This window comes from Seriola dumerili, unplaced genomic scaffold, assembly GCF_002260705.1.
Source record: "Seriola dumerili isolate Sdu_G_001 unplaced genomic scaffold, Sdu_1.0 BDQW01001435.1, whole genome shotgun sequence".
NCBI classification, from domain to species: Eukaryota; Metazoa; Chordata; class Actinopteri; order Carangiformes; family Carangidae; genus Seriola; species Seriola dumerili.
Window position 1 is genome coordinate 367,886 of NW_019175690.1, and position 16,919 is coordinate 384,804.

The 16,919-nt window shown below is 38.6% G+C and overlaps 1 protein-coding gene and 2 long non-coding RNA genes across 3 annotated transcripts; all 3 read right to left on the minus strand.

The window, feature by feature from the left end:
* Positions 1-3,514: 3,514 nt before the first annotated feature.
* Positions 3,515-5,645, minus strand: LOC111238615. The gene is made up of 3 exons (XR_002665821.1): positions 5,542-5,645; positions 4,890-5,112; positions 3,515-4,534 (listed from the first exon to the last, which is right to left on the minus strand). It is a non-coding gene; the product is annotated as an uncharacterized LOC111238615 (long non-coding RNA).
* Positions 5,646-8,513: 2,868 nt separating this feature from the next.
* On the minus strand, positions 8,514-10,793 carry LOC111238614. Its single transcript, XR_002665820.1, has 3 exons — positions 10,611-10,793; positions 10,075-10,306; positions 8,514-9,574 (listed from the first exon to the last, which is right to left on the minus strand). It is a non-coding gene; the product is annotated as an uncharacterized LOC111238614 (long non-coding RNA).
* A 1,030-nt stretch (positions 10,794-11,823) lies between these two features.
* Positions 11,824-16,736, minus strand: LOC111238604 (E3 ubiquitin-protein ligase TRIM21-like). The gene is made up of 10 exons (XM_022768183.1): positions 16,721-16,736; positions 15,466-15,694; positions 15,241-15,305; positions 14,711-15,133; positions 14,127-14,222; positions 13,932-14,035; positions 13,685-13,793; positions 13,400-13,532; positions 13,279-13,305; positions 11,824-12,682 (listed from the first exon to the last, which is right to left on the minus strand). The coding sequence occupies exons 2-10, from the start codon at positions 15,674-15,676 to the stop codon at positions 12,138-12,140; spliced, it is 1,713 nt and encodes a 570-aa protein (XP_022623904.1). The 5' UTR covers positions 15,677-15,694; positions 16,721-16,736; the 3' UTR covers positions 11,824-12,137.
* Positions 16,737-16,919: the final 183 nt, after the last annotated feature.

Consider the following 16,919-nt stretch of genomic DNA (forward strand, 5'->3'; position numbering starts at 1 on the left):
ACACAACATATGAAATGTCTTTAAAACCAACATGCTATTTTTTACCCAATCCCATGAGAGCATGTTGGAAAAAACATTTCTTCTGAATCAGTTTGATTCTGAAACCAGGGAGAAGCATTTGAATGTGCACAGAGATGAAAAGAACAAAGAGTGAATGTTTTTATTGGATGATGAAAGTGGGGAATAAATGAACTCATGCACAGATAAGGTAACCAACTAACCTCAGTGTTGCTGGGGGCCTGCAGGAAAGAGTATGTCGACTGTGGCCTGTATACAATAAGGATAGTTTAAATCAGGCTCAGAAAAAAAACAAACGAAGACTGAGCTAATTTCAAATATTTCTAAGCAATGACAGATAAAACAAATACAAGCATGATGAACTTCCACCCAGTAAGTATAGTCTGCACAAATCCCCATGATAACAAGGTGACTGGTGAACAATATCTTCTTTTAAAACATCCTCTTGCAGCAGGAGTCACTGAACAAAATACACTTCCCTCTGCAAGAGTTAAAGAAAATTTACTATTCAAAGTATAACATGACAATGCAGAGAATAAAATGGAAAAAATATAAAATGTAAAATAAGTAATAAATGTAATGAGTAATGAATAGCAATACTGAGAAATATGAATGTAGCCTATAACAGAAGTTGTAAAACATGACAATTAGTACATGGATCACAATCAGTATAACTTTAGTGCAACCAGCAAAGTACATCAATTGAGCATAACTATGAGCATGACGTAATTATATCAATAAATGAATATAAGAGTATATATGTAAGTATATATGTAGTGTTATCATGCCTCTAAAGACTTGAGTATTTGAGAACTTAGTGAGCTAATACAGCCTTGTGGAGCTCCAGTACTGATAGTTTGAGCCGAGATAGACTGTTGTTGACTTTAACCTGCTGAGTTTTGTTTGTTAAAAATAAGTGATACCACTTGATGACTGAAGAGTTGACATCCAGTTCTTAAAGTTTCTGAGTTAAAAGATATGGTTAAAGAGCAAGCTCTACTATCCTCAAGATGTTTTAAAACCAAGTGCATAATGGCAGTAATAATGTGTCTGTTTCAAAACTGAAATCGTTTACTTTCAACACAGAAACCACAAATTTCTTAAGGCATTTCATCACAACTGATGTAAGAGCTACTGATGTAAAGTTGTTTTCAGTTGGATGACTTTGCTTAATTAAGGCTATGGGAGCTTGACGGATTGTCCCTCTCCCACTGCCTGTTGTCCTCCAGTTATTTGGATCACCTCTGAGGCAGGGGAGCTGTCTTCAGCCTCTTTTGTCTCTTTAGCTCTATAAGAATCACCCCTGTCATCACTAACGTAAATCAAACAAGTGAAGTAGATGGATGCAGACTCAGAAGTCACTCTGAAGGCAAGCATTAATGACTTGAATTTGATTTGGTTATCCATGGTATCGTATATTGCAAAGAGAAGGGGTCCCAGCACCAATCCTTGGGGAACTCCTGTGGAGAGTGAATGGGATAAGGACATTTGTCCTTGCCATGACACACCGAAGGAGCACCCAGTGAGGTAATGCAAAATACCAAGTAAGACCTGTGTAATATCATGGGCAAGGTGATGAAATCTTCATAAGAAAGGAATTAAGTGCTTATGGAAATGTTAATTTAATGGTGTCCTTGGGCAAATGAGACAGAGAGAACAGTGCTCGGCACAAAGGCAGGGAGACAAGGGACAGTCAGACAGTATGGAGTCTCAGGCAAAGTTTGTTGGGCTTTTGTATATCAGTGTTTTTGTGAAGTGATAAGGGTTTAATCTATATACATTTTATACAAGTACACAGGGGTTGAAGTGTATGCCAAATATATAGTAATACTGCAAATGTCTTTAATGATCTCAGGGATTTAGGTTACAAAAAACACAATAATCTTTATTATGCACAATAATTTTATTTATTTATTTTAGACCTAATTGGACTCTAGCCATCATGTGGACGAGGCTTATCTTAAAGAGGTATAGAGGACCAGGCCAGGTTGGTGTGTGATCTTCTTTGTTATGAATAAGGAGGATGTCTCACATGCTCTAATCAGCCAGAGGTACAGTAAATGTCACTGTGATACTCTGGAGAAGATGAATGTTTGTCCCGTTTTGTGACCTTAGTTTGTCATGTGAACATCCAATCAAAGTACTGCAAACTACGCTTTCGCAATGATCACTGACAATAAATGAGTGCACAGTAGGGTAATGCGCATGTACTTGACAAAACAAATAAACTATCTCTGAAAATGAAGAAGTGCACTTTTGTGGGGAACTTGTGTATGTGTAAAACTGTGGTGGGTGAGAGCCAATACAAAAAAGGCTGGGGCAGAAGCGTGAATTTAAAAAAAATTAGCCATTTTCTCCTTATGTTTGTTTTTTTCCCCCCAATGTGCATGAATTGTACACTATGATGAAAAAAAACTTTAATTAAATACAAATTACATTTATCTGCTGCTGATTTAAAATGGAAAATATGATGGGGCCTTTTGATATAACACATAGCAGTTGCAGTTTGAACCTTATTGTAGAAAATCAATAGATAGATAAATGAAGAGAGACAAAAAATTGCAAAAAAAGTAATTTTGAAATGGAGGAATAAAATTAATTAAATTGGACAAAAATTCTGTTTTAGAGACAAGTGGAGAGACGTTTTCTCACATTTCTGTTGCTGTGTTAATCTGGAGAGAATCAATACCAACTGATGTTTAAGTCTTTGCTCAAGTCTAAAGACAGTCCTCCATCTCAAAAATCATTTCTTGTAAACAGTTGATAACCAATAATTTTAACCTAAAGCAAACAGATTAACATCAAGTCAAAATACTGCAAATTTACAGATTTATTGCTCAACGGTGAAAATTATTTTCACAACTCGTGGTGATATTTGGCTTCAATTCTTCCTCTGTTTGACTCTCAACCACAAACCGTGCCTCATCTCTTTTGTCAACTTGTCAGGGAGCGCATAAGAAACAATTATATGAATGAACAATTACAGCTTCATCCATGTTGCTCCTTCAAGACAATTTGCCGCGGGTCAACACCACATACTGGCATTTTGGTCTAATGTCCTTGTGTTGACTGTTAATCTATTTAGTGTGTGTTTTCTATTAAAAATTAGGAGAAGTGCATCAATGCAAATGAAATGTGTATAGGCAGAGCAGAGACCTGAGAACTGGTTCATTCTCTCTTTTGCTAATTTATCACATTTGGCGCTAAATTTAGAGACCCCCCCCCCCCCCAAACAGGACGAGGTATGAACCTAGAATATGGCTGCCTGTCAACAGATCAACTGATGCATATGGATGAAGTATTCTGTGGGGTGTCATGATGGATGGTTACAACAAATGTCATTATGTAGAAGAAAAATTAAACCGTTAAGGGAAAAATAATACAAACTATAAAGTATGTTTACTGTATGTCTGCATTAAATGTAGAATGTATGCAGTTCCTTATCACACGTCATGTGTAATAAGCAGCAACACCAGCACGCCCAATAACACCATCATCAATTTGCAGTATTTATTGTGAGTTCTACAGAACACAGAAGAAAATATCAGTTCTTCACATGAACAAATGAACTCAGAAAACAAGTAAATGAAAGTGTAAATAAAGCATCAGCAACAAGCTATCATTAATTATGTGTCAAAGAATAAAATAATCAGATTTCACAGTTTCAAACATTTTTTGCCAAAAGAAAGACATGATAGTAATCTTACATGAGAATCCTTTTGACAGAAGGCATTTGACTGTATACAAAGCAATTTTATAAAAAAAAAAAAAAAAAAAATGGATTACAACACAGTTTGACAAAACCAATCTATGCAAAAGGAGTTAACTGATACAAATTAAAGGAAAATTAATTTCAAGTAGTCAAGTGAATTTTAATCGAAAATAATTCGAAATAATTGTAAATGAGCTTTAGCATAAAATGCACTTCTGTCACAGCAGAAAACATGCTTAATAGGAAGATTGAATAACAATTTAAATCATTTATTTAATAAAAACTTTTCTGTTATGCACAGCACATACTCATCCTGACAAAATGCTCGTTTCATTAAATGTCATGGGGGCAGAAAGAATGTGTTGCTTTTAAAAAATCACATGCCAATATTTCTTTATATTTTTATGAGCAAAAATCATTTGGCAAAGCTTGATAGAAATATTTAGATGTCAAGGAATAATAAACCTGACAAATGGAACTGAGTCAACTCAAGTACAGGGTGTATTGGTCGGGCTTTGGCCTCTGTTTTTCTCAAAATGGACAGGGAGGCAACGATTATTAACCTTATCACATGCCACAATCACTTTCTGGCTGCCTTTTTGTACACGCATCCTATTCATACTGCAATTTTGGTCAGATATGACATCAAACACCTGCATGCGTGACCTGCTGATGCACAAGTTACCTGGGGAACTCTGCACGCGCAGGCCTGACCTGCTGCAGATCTGATGGACAGCTCCCACTCTGGCATCGATGAAGGTCTGCACCGGAGCTCTGCCACAGAGTCTCTTTCCTTGTAAATAACTGTATAACGAAACCAGAAACAGATTTGTCACTTCCATAATGTCTTGCATACATGAGAGCGAAGTTCTCCAGGGTCAGGGAGGTATGACAAATCAATATTTCACTGCACATTGTTTAAGTCCAACCAATTTCTTCTAATTATTATTAATGTGGATGAATTTTCCACCATGATGGAAGGAAACTTTAATAACCTACAAATGACATTCTGCTGCAGATTTAAATACAATGCAACCAACAATGATTTGATATACTGACAGTTGCAGAAGCATTTAGGACTGAAATAGGATTAAGAAGAATTGCACTAGTTGCTGGCTCTTTCACAAGGAAATAATTATTTAAAACGTTTAAAAGTCACCTTCTCCATTGCTGTATAGAATTTCTGTCAAAGGAGGCTTGAAGGATGTGTCTGTTGACAAATGCCGTATACTTAGCCATGGAGCCCCTTCCTTGACAGGGTTGTAAGAGGGGTGATGCCAAGTCTGACCAGTCCATGCTGTTGCCATCAAACACGATTTGCCCCCCACAAACAGGGGCTAAAGTGAAGGTGATGGCAGTCAGGAGAACGATGTTCATTTTGTCTAGAGAGAGAAAGTTTAACTGAAAATGTGATATTCAAAAATAAAAAATTAAATATGAAATACAAAATAGGTTCATTAGTGAAACATGAGGTGTAGGATCAACACCAACTGCAAGTGTTGAATGAACCATTATCTCACTTGAAACTACTTTGATATACAGTCTTCAGTATATCACTGTGGTGTAGACCTGTTATTTGGAAGAGATGCACTTAATTTTATTCAGTTCTAGTTCTATTGAAATGTTTTTAGTTATAGAAAAAAATTAATACAGAGATAATAAATAATCCTTTGGGTGCAGCATCTGCCTATTGAATGGTATAGATTATAATGTCAGTCACTATTTTGAATAAAAAGGAGTGACAATAAATTCCAAGTGTCATTTTTAAAATGGAGGTAAAATTAATGAAAGTAACCAAGATGTTTTCTCACCTTTCTCTGTTGCCGTGTTAATCTGGAGATGATCGATACCAGCTGATGTTAAAGTCTGTGCTCAACGTCCAAAGACATTCCTCCTTTTTAAATCTCTTGTCTTGTAAACAGTTTAGAGCAACCAATCATTTTAACCCAAATCAAAGACATTGATGGCCAATCAAAATACTGCAAACTTACTTTTCACCATATATGTCCATTGTAATTAGTTTATAAGGTGATGGTCTGTGCCAACACAAACCATCTGCCATTTACAGGCAATGAGGAAGTGCACTTTTGGGGAACAATGTGTGATAAAATTCAGGTCCTTGAAAGTTGAGGGCAGGTACACACACTGCATCTGACCTGCAAACTGTTGAGACTAATGAAAATGCAGAACAGCCCCTGTGGCTTAGCCTAAGTAGACACAATGCAGACTTACAGCAAGGTCAAGCCACCAACAATCTGCTCTCTGCTTGGGTGACAGCACAGTTTTCAGATAAATATGGTATCTATATAAACCAATAGGTCATGAAAGGCCCCAACTTCATACGTGTCGACACAATACAAATTTAGAGGCTCGAGCAGAGACGTGCGTTCAGTTCACTACTAGAAATATTTATTTATTTAGCAAATTTAATACTTGTGGCTGCAGCCCTGGAGAACAAAAGAGAACAAGGTTATATTCAGAAAAGTTTTATTGATCAAATCTAATAAATGCTAAAACAGTAACAGCTAACAGGGTACAGACCCCAGTATGGAATAACAGTGGTACTTATGATCCAAAATAAATAAGACAACGTACTCACTGTGGGGAGATTCTATCGCACAACCCAATAAATACCACCACGTGATCACCTGGTGCTCGCTAACACCGCAGCCTACACTGCAACTCACGCTGGCAAGTAGAAACAAAACTACAAGACATGCAAATGACCACCACCACTAAGCTTACCACACTGCATGCAAGGTGGAAGCCACATGTTCTCCCCACAGCTCGTTCTGCTGCCTGAAAGGAAATGAAACAAAACAAAGTGTGAATTTCAGTTGGTTCAGGTTCACAAAAAGTGAAAGACATTCCTGAACCCAATGAATGGTATAGCAGTAGATACCAACAATATACAAATCATGGGAAATCCACACAAAAACTAGAGTCTAGTCCCAGTTAAAACAGGCCAGTGAAACCAGGCAATATGGAAGAACTGGCTCCGACAGAACAAATCAAATTAAGCCAGACCATGTAGATGAAGTGGCACAGGCAAGCAAAGCAAGATGGCCGGGCAAAGCAGCAGTCTGGCACTTAAGTCTGCAGGGAGGAAAAACATGGTGAAAATCATATACACAACTGACAAAAATACCTCAGAGGGGATAACTCTCCTACGTTACTAAAACAATTTGTTAACTTGCTAAAGCCAAATATTCTGGCTCAAACTGGAGGGAAAGATGAGGGCTTCATTTCCTAAAGGACTAAATCATTTTATTTCATTAGTGAAAGGCCTACATTTAGATCAAGCCAAACAGTAACCTATGGCCCACCTTGTCAACACCAGGCGGCAGAGCATCAGACAGACTCGATCAGGACACAACCTCTGTACATCTGAATATACAAGAAACTTCATTATATTTGCAATCAACCCAGAAAAGTCATCGTTTATCCACAGCTCTCCCTTACCTGCTCACACCAAGCGGTCCTACCACACATCTACCAGGATTCAGACAAAGAGGTGCTGATTGCCCACACCTGTCCTTATAAAGGCAGCAAACTCTCCCTAACCCAAACTACAGAGGGCAGCGTTCTCACCCGACACGTCAGCCCTCACACCTTGGGTGAGCGTAGGCAGTTTAAAGGTACGATACATCAGGGTTAGAGAATGGTGTTGCCTCTCAGAGCGCCAGTAGATATATCATGACACAGCCTGGTACCCACTGCAGCACCTAATGATAAGTCATATATCATTTAACACAAATACTGCGCTTCTACAGGAGCAGTCATCATATCTATAAACACAACTGGCAGGCTTATTACTATCAGGAAGAATGAGAGAGATCTTCTCCTTCAGGCTCCCCTTTTATTGGAGGACTTGAGGCAGATGATTGGCCACTGGGACAGCCAGGAGCTCAATAAGACATCCTCCACTAGTCTGCTCAGGTGGAGCCCAATCACCAATCAGCACCTGGAGGGAAACCAAGTGAGGGAGAGAGAGAGAGGGAGGGAGGGAACAAAAACAAACAGCCTGCCCTTGCCTTGTACATAACACAACCTCCTGCACATTTCACCACATATCGATAATTGACAGAGAAAAGAGAAACGTTTCCTGACAGGTGAGAAAGTGTCGTTTTGTGGGGAGCTTATGTGTGAAGCTGAGTCACTGTGGTGAGACCAAGTTCATGAAAGTGCTGGTAACACTGGTAATACTCCACACATATACTGTATGCTGATGCATTATACTTCAAACTAATGAATGCAGTCTTTTTTTAGGCTCAACTATTCTGCAAAATAATAAAAATCCACAGAAGAGGGATTTTACTTCACATATTGCTATTTTTGTCTAATGTCCTTGTGTTGGCTGTTAATCTCTTTAGTGTGTGTTTTCTATTAAAGATTAGAAGAGAGAATTGCATCAATGCAAATGAAATGTGTATAGGCAGAGCAGAGACCTGAGAACTGGTTCATTCTCTCTTTTGCTAATTTATCACATTTGGCGCTAAATTTAGAGACCCCACCCCAAACAGGACGAGGTATGAACCTAGAATATGGCTGCCTGTCAACAGATCAACTGATGCATATGGATGAAGTATTCTGTGGGGTGTCATGATGGATGGTTACAACAAATGTCATTATGTAGAAGAAAAATTAAACCGTTAAGGGAAAAATAATACAAACTATAAAGTATGTTTACTGTATGTCTGCATTAAATGTAGAATGTATGCAGTTCCTTATCACACGTCATGTGTAATAAGCAGCAACACCAGCACGCCCAATAACACCATCATCAATTTGCAGTATTTATTGTGAGTTCTACAGAACACAGAAGAAAATATCAGTTCTTCACATGAACAAATGAACTCAGAAAACAGCATCAGCAACAAGCTATCATTAATGATATGCGTCTTAAAGAATAAAATAATCACAGATTTCACAGATTCAAACATTTTTTTGCCAAAAGAAAGACATGATAGTAATCTTACATGAGAATCCTTTTGACAGAAGGCATTTGACTGTATACCAAGCAATTAAAAAAAAAAGGATTACAACACAGTGTGACAAAACCAATCTATGCAAAAGGAGTTAACTGATACAAATTACAGGGAAATTAATTTCAAGTGGTCGAGTGAATTCTAATCCAGCTGAAAACAAAACTTTGGGTTTTACGTTTATGTACCAGTAGCTTACAGTTTTTCTTTAAGTTGTAAATGAGCTGTAGCATAAAATGTACTTCTGTCACAGCAGAAAACATGCTTAATAGGAAGATTGAATGGCAATTTAAATCACATCATTTATATAATAAAAACATTTTTTCTGTTATGCACAGCACATATTCATCCTGACAACATGCTCGTTTCATTAAATGTCGTGGGGGCAGAAAGAATGTGTTGCTTTAAAAAAAAAAAAAAATCACATGCCAATATTTCTTGATATTTTTATGAGCAAAAATCATTTGCAAAGCTTGATAGAAATATTTAGATGTCAAGGAATAATAAACCTGACAACTGGAACTGAGTGTCCACTGACCCTCCAGAAACTCAAGCACAGGGTCTATTGCTCGACCTTTGGCCTCTGTTTCTCTCAAAATGGACAGGGAGGCACTGATTATAAACCTTATCACATGCCACAATCACTTTCTTTTTGTATTTTTGTACCCTAATACAACGGCAATTGTGGCTAGATCTGACATCATACAACTGCATGCATGACTTGCTGATGCACAAGTTACCTGAGTGACCCCACAGGCGGCGGCCTGACCAGCTGCAGATCTGCTGGACAGCTCCCACTCCGGCATCGATGAAGGTCTGCACCAGAGTTCTGCCACAGAGTCCTTTTCTGTGTAAATAACTGTATAACGAAACCAGAAACAGATTTATTTGTCACTTCCATAATGTCTTGCATACATGGGAGCGAGATATCATTCTCCTCCAGGGTCAGGGAGTAATGACAGAAATCAATATTTCACTGCACATTGTTTAAGTCCATCCAATTTCTTCTAATTATTCATTTCTCTTTTTTTTTTTTTAATGTGGATGAATTTTACACCATGATGGAAGGAAACTTTAATTACCTACAAATGACATTATTCTGCTGCAGATTTAAATACAATGCAACCTTTTGATAAAACAGATATAATAGCTGTTGTTGTTTGAACCGAGTCTAACTGCCAGGTCATTCGCTGTGTTATTCTTAAAAATAAAGAAAATAGAAAACCAAACAGCAGCTGACAGTTGCATAAGCATTTAGGACTGAAGTAGGATTAAGAAGAATTGCACTCAATTAAAACTTTGTTAATAATTCCTGGCTCTTTCACAAGGAAATAATTATTCAAAATGTTCAAAAGTCACCTTTTCCACTGATGTTTAGAATTTCTGTCAAAGTACTCTTGAAGGATGTGTCTGTGGACAAATGTATTGTAGCTGCCGATGCTGTTCCCTCTCTGACAGGGTTGTAAGTGGAGGGAGGTCTGGTCAGAGAAGTCGGACCAGTCCGTGATGTTGCCATCAAACACGCTTTGCCCCCCGCAAACAGGGGCTAAAGTGACGATGATGGCAGTCAGGAGAATGATGTTCATTTTGTCTAGAGAGAATGAGAAAAAGAAAAAAAGAGCTGTTGTTTTTTTTGTTTTTGTTTTTTACAATTTTATTGAGTTCTAGCTCTATTGAATTGATTTAAAAGTTAAAAAAATAAATTAATAAAAATTAATAAAATAAAAAATAAATACAGAGATAATAAATAATCCTTTGGGTGCAGCATCTGCCTATTGAATGGTATAGATTATAATGTCAGACACTATTTTGAATAAAAGGAGGGACAATAAATTCCAAGTGTCATTTTTAAAATGGAGGTAAAATTAATGAAAGTAACCAAGATGTTTTCTCACCTTTCTCTGTTGCCGTGTTAATCTGGAGATGATCGATACCAGCTGATGTTAAAGTCTGTGCTCAACGTCCAAAGACATTCCTCCTTTTTAAATCTCTTGTCTTGTAAACAGTTTAGAGCAACCAATCATTTTAACCCAAATCAAAGACATTGATGGCCAATCAAAATACTGCAAACTTACTTTTCACCATATATGTCCATTGTAATTAGTTTATAAGGAGATGAGCATGTTTGTGTTGACACAGACCATCTGCCATTTACAGAGAATGAGGAAGTGCACTTTTGGGGAACAATGTGTGATAAAATTCAGGTCCTTGAAAGTTGAGGGCAGGTACACACACTGCATCTGACCTGCAAACTGTTGAGACTAATGAAAATGCAGAACAGCCCCTGTGGCTTAGCCTAAGTAGACAATGCAGACTTACAGCAAGGTCAAGCCACCAACAATCTGCTCTCTGCTTGGGTGAGTGTAGGCAGTTTAGAGGTACGATACATCAGGGCTAGAGAATGGTGTTGCCTCTCAGAGCGCCCGTAGATATATCATGACACAGCCTGGTACCCACTGCTGCACCTAATGATAAGTCATATATCATTTAACAGGAATACTGCGCTTCTACAGGAGCAGTCATCCAACCTCTGGCACATTTCACCATGTATTGATAATTGACAGAGAAAAGAGAAACATTTCCAACTTTCCTTTGAGCCCCACAGAACCTCTCCATAACATCAAAGACTGAAATGAATGATTAACAACATCATCTCAACTCCGGGGACAAATTTAAACCAAAAACATGAAATCAGATAATGTTCTGTCACCGGGGAAAATCAGTGGAAACAGTCAGTAGAATAAAGAAATAATTAATTTGAAAGAAAATCCAAAGGTACTACACGACACTCAAGTTACTGTGTACAACCAAAACTGTTCCTCTCTTTACCAGTGAATAATAGTATAAACTAATGTGCATGTACTGACAAATAGTAACTGCTCTTTCTGGTATGTGAGAAAATGTATTTTTGTGGGAAGCTTATGTGTGAAGCTGAGTCACTGTGGTGAGACGACGTGCGTGAAAATGCAGAGGCTCTTGAGGGTTCTTGCAAAGATACTGCACATTACCCACAACCCATCGGGGGCAAGAAAACAAATACACACACGAGGCATTCAGTGGTGTGTGATGTCGATAGTCAGTTACAACAAATGCATCATTTTATTTCTTTATTTATTTTATACCAAAACCACAAAAATGGAAATATAGAAAATGTTCCCACACCAGTTCTAGATATTTAAACTTTGATATATCACTAATGTGACGTACAAACTATAGAGTTTACATTAAATGTCATTTCCTCATCACCTTATATACAATGGATACAAAGAGCCAGGTAGAGAAGTGAATAAAAAGAATAATAGACATCTGACAAATGCCAAATATTATATGTAGATTTAGATGCTGTGATACATACATCATACATATACATTGCTACACACTAACCCTCTAACAGACCGCCACACCCACACACTTCATAACCACTACTGCCTTTTCACAGCAGAGATAATCAGAGGATCTGAGTTTTTCCCATTTTGTTTGAGATGTGGACTGAAATACGGGAAGATCTCACCGCTGAACGAACACTCGGTGAACGAGAAGATGTGAGACTGAGCCGTCACATCATAGAAGGACACGAGACCTTCCTCGTAATCCACAAACACTCCCACCTTCTGAGGTTTCTTTTTCAGGGGAAGGCAGACGGGCGGAGCAGACAGGGCCGCGTACCGTTTGCCTTCATAATGCACAGTCACCCAGTAACCGTTGTCCGGGTTCAGATTAAGTTCCCCTCTCCGGTTTGCATCGCCTCTTGCCACACCCAGATCCCACCCGGTCTTGTTGCTGACCTCCACCTCCCAGTATGACTTCCCAGAGGTCAAGCTGTTGATCCCAAGGACGCTGCCATACATGTCAAACCTCTGCGGAGTGTCAGGAACTTTCCGGGTCTTTCCTCCGTCTCTCACTTTCTTCCCATCATCAGAGAGAACAAGAAATTGATGCGCAGTGGTTGGGTCCAGCTTCACATCCACTGCAGTTGAGTACAATAGAATAATAAAAATATCATATGGGTAATACTACACACATATACTGTATGCTGATGTATTGTACTTCAAACTAATGAAAGCAATCTTTATTTAGGCTCAACTATTCTGCAAAATACTAAAATACTACTTCCTTCTCCATAGTACAAACAAACACGTTATGTTGAAGTTCGACTGGTCTACATCTAGAAATGTTTACTTTTTTGAAACAAGAGCTGTGGTCGAACAGTCTTTTTCGCTTAGAAAGGTTCCTAACTTAATTTTTTTGCTTCTACAAAATAATTGTGATGATTCTATTGAAATGAACTGTTTCTGGTACAAACTTTTCCTGCTTGTGTAAGAAAACAGGTGTAATGTTTGCAGCCAGTTTTCATTTGACACGTTTTTCAGAAAACATGTTATTCTAGGATCTGTAGACTGAGTAATAATAAAAATATTTTTAGGTCAGTTGTGGAAATTTAGATTTTTCTTCTTTTTTTTCAGAGAAAATTTTGTAACAGTGACCTTTGATACATGGTATGACAGAACATATCCACTCCAAATACAGCACTGAGGCTGCAAATATGTTCAAATATAAACGCACCTGCAAACGTGGGGATTCTCATGAGTTCTGCAGAGACACAAATTACATCAAGGTGAGAAAATTTCATCCAGATCTTGATTAAATGAAATAAGAACCCTGATAAACAGACGGAAGGACTCACCAACAGAGGAGAGCTTTTCCAGGTTCAGGCGAATTTGTTCCATCATGGCTGAAGTTGTAGTTCTCAGGGTGCCGAAGGAGAATGAAGTGTCAACACTTACATTTTTCAAATCTCTAGATTCGTCCAGAGAGACCTGTGTGTGATTGTTAGGGGGAAATATCAGGTTGTCAGTTTAAAATCACTTTGATGAATCAGAAATAAAGACAGAATGACAATTGATCAAGATATTTTCTATTTGTGCTTTTGTTTTATGTTTAAAAAATGCCAGAATCCCTGGGAGGTCACCTGCAAGTCTGGGTTTTTGTCCAGCTCATCAATGCTCGTTTTCAGTTTATCGATTTCTCTCTCCAGCCTCTGGACCAGATCTTGTTCTTCTCTCTTTACTTTAAGTCTCCTAAAAGTAACACACAGTACATTAGGCAGTTACTTCAAATAAAATGTCTGACTGTGCTACATTTTTAGCACTGACTGACCTAATCGATCAAATGTCATCACTGTTTCTGCTCTTCACTGTGAGCTACTCAGAACTGACCTCTCCTCCAGAGGCTGAAGGGCTTTCTGCCAAGCATCGTCCACAGCGTTCCTCGCCTCGGAGAATACACTGTTGATCTTCAGCCACTCGGCATCCAAGCTAACCTGAAAAGAGTAATGGACAGTGGAGATGCTAAAGAAATATGAATCAAAACTATAATAAAAAATAAAAAAGGGAAAATTTGCTGAACCTTACCTTGCAGCCTTTTACAGATAATCTGACTTCGGCCACCTGCTGTTTCCTGATTTTAATTTTCTGTTGTAACTCAGCCCTCATACGGTCTTGTCTTGCCTTGAATGAAAACACAAAGTACAAGTATTCATGCATTCATGTGGCGTCAGAATAATTGGAAAAACAAGTCTCCAACTGGGAAAATCCACGTTAGCTGGTCGCATCGCATTTGCAGAAACCGGGAATTGGGCCTATCCGAGGAGCACATGAATGCACTATGTGCCTAAAGCCATACTAGCAGCTCTGAGATGAGCAGAACATCAGCATGCTAACATACTGACAATGACCTGGTGATGGTGCCTAGGTAGATATTGAGACATTTCACTAGAGGAAAAGTAAGAGCATCACGAAAGTCTTCAGTCTTCATCCTCTGGGGACCACGAGTGTCTTTGCCAGATTTCATCCCAATCCATGCAATAGTTGTTGAGCTATTTCTGTCTGGACCAAAGTGAAGGACCAACCATGGTACCAACGAACCAATAAACTGATCCTATAGAGCCATGCTGCTGGTTTTAAAACAATATTCTGTATTATTAGAAGGGCCGTACCTTTAGTAGAGCCTCCCTCTCTTTCTCCCGTTCTTTCTCTCGTTCTTTCTCCCGTTCCTTCTCTCGTTCCTTCTCTCGTTCTTTCTCTTGTTCTTTCTCCCGTTCTTTCTCCCGTTCTTTCTCCCGTTCCTTCTCTCGTTCTTTCTCCCGTTCTTTCTCCCGTTCCTTCTCTCGTTCTTTCTCTCGTTCTTTCTCTCGTTCTTTCTCCCGTTCTTTCTCTCGTTCTTTCTCCCGTTCCTTCTCTCGTTCTTTCTCTCGTTCTTTCTCCCGTTCTTTCTCCCGTTCTTTCTCTCGTTCTTTCTCCCGTTCTTTCTCTCGTTCTCTCTCTCGTTCTTTCTCCCGTTCTTTCTCTCGTTGTTTCTCCCGTTCTTTCTCTCGTTCTTTCTCCCGTTCTTTCTCCCGTTCTATCTCCATCTTGTTCTCCTGTGGACAGATTTAGCATTAATCCTGAACATAATCTTTAAAAAAGTACAGTAGACCTTTTCCCTCAGCGATGGATCTACTGATGAAGTCAAACTAGTCATACTTACGTGATACACAGGAAGTGTCTGCTGCACCTGCCACGCACCATGAGAGCGCTGAGGAGTCTCAAAGACTGTAGAGAAAGAGCATGGCCACCTTTAAAACAACGCTGCTTTCAGTTGTTTCTATGTGTATTCTTGTTCTGTTGTCTTTTAATGGGGCTTTTTCCCTCACCCTTGTTATAGTCAGTCCCTCTACTCCACCTGACATCTGCAGCAAGTGCAACAACTCACCAGACCTCCTACGGGGAGGGGGTATATCCAATACAGGCACCTCCAAGTTGATTGGTGTCATGAACCCAGAACGGTAACTGTTAAATCCGAAGTGCTCGTTCTCAGGGATCCTCATTCCCTTCGGCGTGCATCCCATCCTTCCCTGGTGAATTCTCAGGCCGTGGTAGGTCGTCACTTTGGACCAGCCACAGGAGCAAACCTGGAGGTCCATGTTGGATGTGTTGAGTATCTGTAGAAAACATTTGTATATTTTAATGCATCAAACGTGATATAAAAAAGAATAAATTCAAATTACATCCCCTATTTAACTCTACAAGGGGACACCTGTCTTAAAGCTTTATTCCCTGAGAGAGAAATTTTGAAAAGGAATTAAATCCTCATTTGAAGATTTTAATGCTCACAAGTCCACCATAACTTTTTATTGTTAGATCTACTGTAGAATGTCTGCATTTGCTACTGTTCTCGCCTGGGTGTGAAGTACTGAGATTAGACGGTACCTAGTCGCCCCCTAGTGGCACTGAGTATATTGTACACTATGCTAAGATACAGTATGGACTAATTCCTGATGGACAAAACCTCCAAGAAAACATTGCCATTGCCATTAGCTTTAACTATGGAGTAAGTCCAATCAAAATTTATCGGTGGAAAATTTTGAATACTAGTAAGACATGGAGACCAGAGAAAAGTCGAGAAAAACAATAGATAACTCTATTATAATTCTTTAAAAAAATCCAGTTCAGATGTTTCACAATGTAAAACATCACTTCAAACCAACCACAAAAATATTTCTCTCCTTTACTGGCGTCACACTATAAGCACAGGTGGATTGACTTTCACTACAGGAAACATGGTTTTCACCAGCAGCAGGACAGTCTGTACTCACACATTGTTCCCTGTATTGTGTACACACCCTGACCCCTGCAGTTTTTGGATTTGCCATATCATTAGTTTGTATTGTAAACAGTATACAACCTGTATGTATGTAGGGTCACACGGCTTAAATGTTTATTTTTTTGACATAACATCTTGTCAAATAACTTTTAAAACACGTCTCAAATTGATGTTTGAGGTACAAAAGTTTTTAAATATAATTTCATTCGTCATCCGGACATTATTCTCTTCATATAAAGGAACATAAATCACTGAACATATAAGCTGTGTCGTGACTTTTTTTTCTTTATCTTTCATCGTAACTAGTTATCACAAAGTATCTTTAAAGTTATAATAACATCCGATTAGACTTCCAGCAGCTTACCTTCCACTCTGCTGCTTCGAGGCTCCTCTGAATGAATGATCTTTTCAACCCCGACTCTCCTCCTCTCTTCACTCTCAGCTTTGTCAGTTTCGTTTCATGCAAAACCATCCGCAGGCTTTCTTTTAACTGGCTTTATAGCTTAACATGCAACACAAAGGCAAATTGCAATCCTTAAAATGTTAAGCAACACCAGTCATAG

What these genes read in the sequence shown, in the direction of transcription:
- LOC111238604 (XM_022768183.1), bottom strand. Translation starts at nt 15,676, where the DNA reads ATGGACCTCCAGGTTTGCTCCTGTGGCTGGTCCAAAGTGACGACCTAC. An exon ending in AGACACTTCCTGTGTATCAC is followed by an intron (nt 15,134 to 15,240) that starts GTAAGTATGACT and finishes ATCTGTCCACAG; the next exon opens with GAGAACAAGATGGAGATAGA. An exon ending in TATCTGTAAAAGGCTGCAAG is followed by an intron (nt 14,036 to 14,126) that starts GTAAGGTTCAGC and finishes TACTCTTTTCAG; the next exon opens with GTTAGCTTGGATGCCGAGTG.